Raw genomic sequence first — 8446 nt, 5'->3', positions numbered from 1 at the left:
CCAAGTACAACACCTGTTCCCTTCAAGACTGAGGAGTACAAAGAAAAGGGGGAATTGAAACGGTGCAGGACCTCGCCGGGCCCTCCCAAGTCCTTTCTGTGCCCCCCATTTCTTGTTTGCAGGAAAAAGTTTTCAGCCTCCAAGACCTTCTCTGAGTTCCAAAGGGCAGATTCAAACAGCTAGTAATTAGAGTGAGGGAATGCAGAAAGAAACCATAGTGTAGCCATGCGGGCTGCTCCTGGCTCCTCCTGGGCGGATGTAAGTAACAACCTGACACACATCTCTGAGTTCTTCTACAGGAACCAAGGCCCCGCTCCGCCCTGCCCCGCCCAGCCCAGGTGGAGGACGGTACCTTCCGGCGCAGTACAAACAGGTGGGCCCCACACTGGTTGGAACCAGAAGGCTGATGATTGAGATTCTTAGAACACCACCCTGTTACCTCAACCAATCAGAGGAAGGTTACATACCCTTCAGCCCGCCCCCACAAATTTGTCCATAAAACTTTCTTCCCTGAAACCCATAGGAGAGTCCTGGCCTTCTGAGCACAAGCCACCCGTTGTCCTTGCGTGGCGCTTGCAACAAATCTTTCTCTGCTCCAAACTCTGACGTTCAGGTGTGTTTGGCCTCCCTGTGCTTTGGGCACACAAGCTTGAGTTAGGTGACAGTAAGAGGTTAGACAGGAGGGTCAGAGTCAGAGAAGGCGTCTTGAAGACAGAAGCAGAAGGTGTGGTGATGTGGGGGTATGAGCCAAGGAATGTGGGTGGTCTTTAGAAGCTGGAAAAGGAAAGGAAATGGGTCTCTCCTAGAGACACCAGAAGGAACACAGTTCTGACCTCTAGAACTATGAGATAATAAATGATGTGGTTTTAAGCCACTAAGGTAGTAGTAATTTGTTACAGCAGCGATAAGAAAGTAATAGAAGAACTGCTGAATGCCTTCACCAGTTTTTTCTGCCAGTGACTGTCCAGCCTCATCTTGAATGCTTCCAGTGATGGGGATACCACTATCCACACAGGCACACTGTTTTCTTTCCAGCAGGTTCTTTTTTCTGTGGAAATCTTCCTCTGTAGTATCTACCCACCAATTGCATGCCCACCTGAAGCCCCAGTTCTCGGAGCAAGGATCAGCTGACACAATCGAAATCCCTTGTACACGTCAGGCTTTTGTAGACCTAAATTGTCTCTTCTCCAAGTTTAACATCCTCCAGCTTTTCCCTTGTTCAGTTTACTAAAAAGGTATAGAAGCCAACTTTCTCTCGATGAGGCTTCAGCAAAACACTTGTGGAATGGGATCCCATCGCCCGTGGCTTGCCATCCATGGAGGAGCCCATGGCAAAGTCCACAACTGAGCACACCCCCCTCCAAAAAGAAGCGTCTAGACCCCGTCCTCACTGCCCCCAGGGGCTCAACAATAGTCTAGACTCTTTCGATAGTATTGGTCATTAAAAATAATGTCATAACTTTAGGTTCCAAGCGTTGGCAAGTGACTAGAATTTAATAATATAGTATTTATTTTTATAGTTATTTTCTATCATGGCAAGAAAAACTAATTTTCCGTTTCTGTTCAGGCTAGAGTTTCCATTTAAAACATGTAAGTAGTAAAAAGACTGAACCAGTTTAGGAATAACGTAAATCTTGGCAACGCGGGTGGTTATTGATTGTGGATGACGAGGGGCCGTGTGTTTGGATTTAGACCTCAAAAATATTCAGGTAGCGCTCAAGCCGCATCGCACCACAGAGTGCACTAAATAGGACCCCACAGAAACAAATGTACGGAGTCAGGATGGCCGAGCGGTCTAAGGCGCTGCGTTCAGGTCGCAGTCTCCCCTGGAGGCGTGGGTTCGAATCCCACTTCTGACAGCACTCTCTTTTCTCATCAATAGTCTAAGGGAGAGTGTCTTTGCGGCTTCAAATCGGGACTTTTTTACATTCCAAAGTCAAATAAATATCATTAGCAGAAAACACCTTTTTAAGAAGAAAATACTTATTTTGTAAAGCGATTTATAGTATTACCTATTTGACGTGCTGCTGCGTGAAGAGCAAAAAAAAACCCGGAAAAACTTACGGCTTGTCAGAAGTGGGATTCGAACCCACGCCTCCAGGGGAGACTGCGACCTGAACGCAGCGCCTTAGACCGCTCGGCCATCCTGACTACCGCTGAGGCAGCCTCTAAGCAATCCCCTTCCAAAGGACTCTAGCGTGCGCATGCGTGGCCAATAGCTGACGCTCCTGTTTTGTTCGCGTCCCGGCGTTGGGGCGGAGCTAGATACAGCCTTTTGCTCGAAGGGGAGGAGCGAGATGGGATGAGAAGCGGCAGAGCGAGGCGCCTGGGCAGCGGCAGAGGGCGCGCGCCGTGTGCTGGAGACTCTGAAAGGCGGAGAGCGAGAGCATTGTTTCTTCCATTCGTGTGCATTCGTGCCGCCGACAGGCATTTATTCTGCATTCATACATTTACCATTCACATCGGCTTTGATTCTTGCATATCTGTAAGTACGGTTGCATGTCTGCATATAAGCCCTCTTGCCTGTTCGACACGAAGCAGTCGAGTCCGCACACTCGCCCTGGCTTATAGATCTCTGCTGGCGCCCGAGCCCGGTGGAGCCCGCATATCGCAAGGTCTCCTGGCACGCGTGCCGCGTTCTCCTTCGTAACAGTCGTCAAAACTGCTAGTTCACATTTGTATGTGTGTTTAACTCGTTTACTCAGTTTCCGGGTCACACCGAGTCCTGCAGCAGCGCAGCCGCATCCACCTTTTTCCTGACAGTGCTCCTAGTTGCCAAATCTCGCTCGGCAAACAAACAGTAGGTGTGCGGGGGATGTACGTGGGTTAATCCGCCTCTCGCCCCCTCCTTCCCCGCATTCGGTCATTTCCTGACGCAAGTCTACACCCTAGGCCTCCGCAGCTCCTGCCGCCCCCTCCTTCCCTAACCCCAGACTTACGCACGCACTGGCTCTGCCCAGGGACCAGAAGAGCTCAGGTGATGAGGGTGCCTTTCTCCACGGGATTTCGTGAGGCATGTATACAAAACAGTTTCTGCCCTTAAGACACATTCAAGCCTGGGGTGAAGGGAGAAAGATAAGAAATAGGTGAAAGGTAAAAAAAAAAAAAAAGTTAAGGTGCCGCTGAGTGCAAGAGAGAGGAAACTTGCAGGAGACTTTGAAATAGGCCAAGAAAGATAACTGAGTGTCCTGTCTGGGGCACCAGCCCTGGCTGTCTGAGTCCCAAGGGCCTGCACCTTTCATTGCTTCTACAAAGGATTCTTATTCATGGAAGTGCAAGTGGATTTTGTTGGAGTGGAATGCAATTAATTAATGCCCTGTGGATACTGACCATTTTTACATCTGTATTATAAATCCATTTCATCACTTGTGATTGCCAATATACGTGTGTCCTTTGAGTCAGTGATAACATCTTACTGGTTTCCCCATAAGTTAGAGTTAAATGAAATCTTTGACATGTTCATTTCAGAAGTATGTGAGAATCATGATTTTACCTTAAAAAGTATCTTTTAACAGTGATCAGGAGTGACTAGGGGCTCTCATAGGAAGGGTGGTCAGGGAGGGCCACTCTCAGAGGAGGTGCCGGTGAGTTCCAAAGGGTGAGACAAACACAGTCAAAGCCGGGAGTGGCAGTGTTCCAGGTGGGAGGCATAGCCAGTGCAAAAGTCCTGAGGCAGGGAGGGGTGTGGTCTGTTGGAGGGGCAGCAAGGGCAGTGGGGCAAGGGTATGAGTCGGAGGAGGCTGAAGTCCACATCACACATGGCTGCGATGCCAGGAAGAGGAGTTTGGCTTTTCTTTTCTGTGTGTTGGAGTCACTGGAGTGTTTAAAGCAGGGGAGTGACATGATTCAGTTGGCGTTTCAGAGTGACCCCTTTGGCTACTGTACGGAGATAGGATGTGAGAGGCAAGAGAAGAATCGAGAGTCGAGGGAGAAGGCTACGGACAGGAGGATGAGAGATGATGGTGGCTGGACCAGGGAAGGGGAGACTGCAAAAGGTGCTCGAGTTCAAGATTCAAGATGTGTTTTGGAGGTATAACGAACAAGCCCTGCTGGCTGGCTGGTGTGTGTGTGTGCGCGTGCGCACACGTGCGAATGTGGAGAGAGGGGATGCAGGGATGTAACAGAAAGTCACCAAGATCAAAGAGGTTGTCAGATGCTCACAGCTTCCCTTTGAGGCCAGTGCTTCGGGCAGGAGCTCCTAGCTCCCTACTCCTGCCGCATTTTGCAGACTAGGGAGCTCAGGCTCACACAGGCTGAGTGATTTGCCAACGTCCTTTTTGGCACAGAAGCCCTGTGCTCTCCACCTCTGGAACCCTCCCCTCAAGCCTTACACCCCCAACCTGTCTATGTGTGCATCATTTTAGAGCTGAGAAAACAGTGGCCAGCCCAGAGCTGGAGCCCAAGCCAGCCCTGCTCTGCCTGCTCCCCTCCTGGCCTGGCTTGGAGAAAGTGCTCATTTGGTGGGGGTCAGTGCTGGGGCCCCACTCAACCCTACCTCCTGGGTTTGGGTGGATGGTCAGCTGACACCTTTCCGGTGCCAGATTTGTGACATGGAGGAAGCCATTTCAGGACGTCATTCCAGCCCCAGGCCCCCAAGACCCCAAATGGGAAAGGGCCACTATTCCTGTTTATCCCATCACCCCTTTATCAGCAGCCTAGACACCAATAATGGATCCTCAAGGGACAGACCTCACTCATTTTCCACTCTGGGCATTTGTCCGGGTTGGGAGAGGAAAGTCCCCCTGAGATCAGCCTGGAAAGTCTACCAGCAACTGGGGAAGTCCCAGCATGGCTATGCTCATTTCTAATAGGGACAGATGAAGTCAGTCCCCGCGTGGGGACCTGGTGCTCAGCCAGCCCAGGGGCCTGAAAAAGGGAATCTTAGCATCCCTGTGACCTTGGCACACATACCCACCTCTGCCTGCGAAAAGAGTGGCAGGAAGCTGAGTTTTAGTGAATGTCTCCTTTACATCCACTATTTCACTTAATGTTCATAATATCACCACAACACGCAGTATCATTACCCCTGTTTACAGATGAGGAAACGGGGCTCAGAGAGGCCAAGTAACTTACCCAGAGTGACACAGATGATAAGCGGAGCCTGATTTTTCTGGCTTAATACTTCTTGAGAACTATTCTGAGCCTAGAACTACTCTGAGCCTAGAACTGTGATAGGTACTTTATTTACATTGTTTGTTTTCAAAAACCAAAACCAAAACCATGAGGGCTTGCCAACTAAGTTGACAGGCTGGATTTGAAGACTATTTTTAGACCTGTTTTCATTATTGGAGGAGACCTAAAGAAAGGTTAGGCTTTTCCCAGCAAGTCAGTCCAAGTGGCAAGGCCAGGATTTTGTGCCTCAGACTTTGCGTTCCTTGGCCAAGGTTCAGGGACGGAACCCATCAGGCGCCAGCAGTGAATCCCTGCCAAGGCCTAGTTTGGGCATCTTGGCCCACTGAGTGGGGAGCTCAGGGGTGAAGTGGATGAAGCAGGTGTGGATCTCTGATGGGGGGGGATAGGAACTGCTTGGTCCCTCTGGAGCCAGAGCCAAAGACCCCAGGTTCCCCCTTGAAGTGGAGAGTTGGGCAACCCAGTTCCCCACGTGGACAGTGGTGACCAGAGCAGACCAAAGACCAGGAGCTCACTTCCAAGTTCTGTAGACTGCGTATCATGCCCCCAAAGCCATTGATCGCCCTAGAAAGGGAACCCCAGGAATGGGGGAGACTCCGTAGCATACCACTCTGATAAGCACAGGGTGTAGAGCCAATTTTTAAAAAAATTTTTATTATAAGTTTATTTTATATTTTAATTTATTGGCTGTATTGGGGCTTCATTACTGTGTGTGGGCTTTCTCTTGTTGCGGCGAGAGGGGGCTACTCTTTGTTGTGGTGTACAGGCTTCTCATTGTGGTGGCTTCTCTCTTGTTGTGGAGCATGGGCTCTAGGCACGCAGGCTTCAGTAGTTGTGGCACGTGGGCTCATTCGTTGTGGCTCGCAGGCTCTAGAGCGCAGGCTCAGTAGTTGTGGCACACAGGCTTAGTTGCTCCATGGCATGTGGGATCTTCCTGGACCAGGGATCGAACCTGTGTCCCCTGCATCGGCAGGCAGATTCTTAACCACTGTGCTACTAGGGAAGCCCTATAGGGACAATTTTAACTTGAGGCAGCATGGCTGAGCGTGTCAGCGTGTGGATTCTGGAACCACCTAAGTTTAAATCCTGCTTCTGCTAGTTCTGTGACTATGGGGAGTTGTTTAGCCTCTCTGTTCCTCTGCTTCTCAGTTTCCCAATCTGTAAAATGGATTTAGGAATAGTATCTGCCTCAAAGGTTTGTATAGACTGAAGAGTTCATGCATGCTCCACATTTAGAGTTCCTGGAATAGAATAAATGCTTTAAGTGTTAGCCCAGAAAAATAAAGCGATGTACCATTTCTTTCCTCCCACCCAGGAACTGCCCAGGTATTAGTGTTTAATAGCACAACTGCCCAAGGTCCAAGATATGAAGTTACCACGTTCAGGAAACTTGGGGTGTGGTGGGAGGAAACCACTATAGAAACTAACTCCATAGTATGTGGTAAAATTTGAACACTTTCGAATATAAAACCTGTCTCCACCTAGTAGTTGCAAAAAGCCATTCATCTCCTCTTGGCTTGTAAAAAGGTTGTTCCAGATTCCAGTGCAGATGAGCAATCTTTAACTCTTCTGTGTGGCAGGGTTCTTGTTTTCACCATCCAGCTCTTCCACCCCAGCCTCTGTCATAAGGTCTGTGATATTTTTCTCCAGGTCAACAGTGCGACTGCTCATGTCATCAGTTCTTCCGATGATCTGGTCGGACACGGTCTGAAATTTACCTTGCATCTGCTGCAGGAGTGTCTGCACCACCAGGGTGAGATCCTGCACCGTCTGGGGCTTGGTCTCGGCCATCTCCCCGGTTCCCAGCTGGGCGGTGCTGTCTCAGACCATCACCTACACTTCCCTTTGTCCCCAGTGTACCATTTCTTGCACCTGGTGAACATTGCGGAGCAAGTTCCCACCTGTCAAACTGCCTTTGCAGAAGTATTGTCTACAGGGCCATGCCTACAACCACAGGCTCCTGACTGCCCCCTCTGAGCCAGCCTTGCTCACCTCTCCGACCTCGCTCACCTCTCCAACCTCATCTCCCACCTCCAGCTCCCAGACCCCATCTTTCTGTTCCTCCAATACACAAAGCATGGTCCTCCTCAGGGCCTTCACACTTTCTGTTTCCTCCATGCAGAGCCGTCTTCCCCCAGCTCATGCAGGGCTGGCTCCTTTCATCGTTCCTGTGTCAGCAGCTGGGTTAAAATGGCTCCCCCACCCCACCTCCCACTCACTTTCAACCTGGCCTCCTTCTGACAGATGCAAAGTCACTGTGCTTATTTGCTGGGTTATTTGCTGATCACATTTCTCTCCCACTAGGCTCTGTGCTCTTGTGAAGGCAGGGACCTTGGTCATCTTGTTCACCAGGTATTCCCAGCAGGTAGTACAGTACCTGTCACATAGCAGGAACTTGATACGTAAGTACTGCATGAGTGGATGAACGGACAAATGGACAGACGGACGGACGGACGGACCGGTCAGGTCCGTTTCCTGGGCTCTTTAAGTCAGCTTTCTGTCTCTCTCAGGTGGAGCTCAGGAAGCCTCCTCAGGTGAGGCTGTTTATGACCTATTGCCTTCCCCTGAGCCTTCAGCGCTGACTCATAGGCCCAGCTGTCTGCACTTACACATCAATTCCTTTCATCCATCGGGGGCTCAGGGACCTCCAGACCGTCCCACAGGCCCCATCTGCTCTGCTGCTTTTGCCTAAAAGGTTTTTGTGTTCTGCTTAAGTCTCCACCAGCCCAGGGCTTTCTCTCAGGGTGTGCTGAGGGTTCAGTGCAGGGGTGAAGGGGGATGTGGTGTCTGAGGTCTAGGGACCGGATATTCCTCTGGTTCCTTCCCTGTGACCATAGCCCCATCGACAGAGTGAACTACTGCGGTACCAATTGGTAAACAGGGCTGCCCCGAGTCCCCACCCCGACCCTGATCCCTACCCACTCCCGATTCCAGCAGTCCACCAACCTCCCGGCTGGCTCCAGCACAAAAGCTGTCACCCGTCTTCATGGGCAGGTGCCAGACAAGTCATTAAAGATTTGAAACGTTTCCGCAGGACTACATGATGGCTTCCCTGTTTGACCTCATATTCCACTACTCTTTGGGAGCCCCTTTTGATTCAATCCGACCCCTACTCTGGCCGCCTCCCACTCCCACCACTCACCCCTCCCCCTCCCTTTCCCCACCTCCGTCTTCTGGTACCAGCCCCCTGATTTTCCATTGGGAAACAACCCCTCCCCGCTCTTGGTCCACGCAGGTTGTGTGAAGCAGACTCTATGCTCCTACCGTGTGTGTGGCGGGCGGGGGGATGCACTTGTAACTCAGGTCTGACCAGTCA

General features: G+C 50.7%; 1 protein-coding gene and 2 non-coding genes across 3 annotated transcripts; 1 reads left to right on the top strand and 2 right to left on the bottom strand.

Annotated features, from left to right (window-relative positions):
* The first annotated feature begins 1776 nt into the window (after positions 1-1776).
* On the top strand, positions 1777-1859 carry TRNAL-CAG (transfer RNA leucine (anticodon CAG)). The gene has a single exon. It is a non-coding gene; the product is annotated as a tRNA-Leu (tRNA).
* A 209-nt stretch (positions 1860-2068) lies between these two features.
* On the bottom strand, positions 2069-2151 carry TRNAL-CAG (transfer RNA leucine (anticodon CAG)). Its single transcript has one exon. It is a non-coding gene; the product is annotated as a tRNA-Leu (tRNA).
* Positions 2152-6690: 4539 nt separating this feature from the next.
* LOC130839182 (heat shock factor-binding protein 1-like) lies at positions 6691-6921 on the bottom strand. Its single transcript, XM_057713118.1, has one exon. It carries the CDS (start codon positions 6919-6921, stop codon positions 6691-6693), a length of 231 nt encoding a protein of 76 aa, XP_057569101.1.
* Positions 6922-8446: the final 1525 nt, after the last annotated feature.

The sequence above is a fragment of the Hippopotamus amphibius genome, chromosome 16 (assembly GCF_030028045.1).
Source record: "Hippopotamus amphibius kiboko isolate mHipAmp2 chromosome 16, mHipAmp2.hap2, whole genome shotgun sequence".
In the NCBI taxonomy this organism is placed as follows: Eukaryota; Metazoa; Chordata; class Mammalia; order Artiodactyla; family Hippopotamidae; genus Hippopotamus; species Hippopotamus amphibius.
Note: the sequence above shows the minus strand (reverse complement) of the source record. Positions and strands in the feature narration are given on the sequence as shown.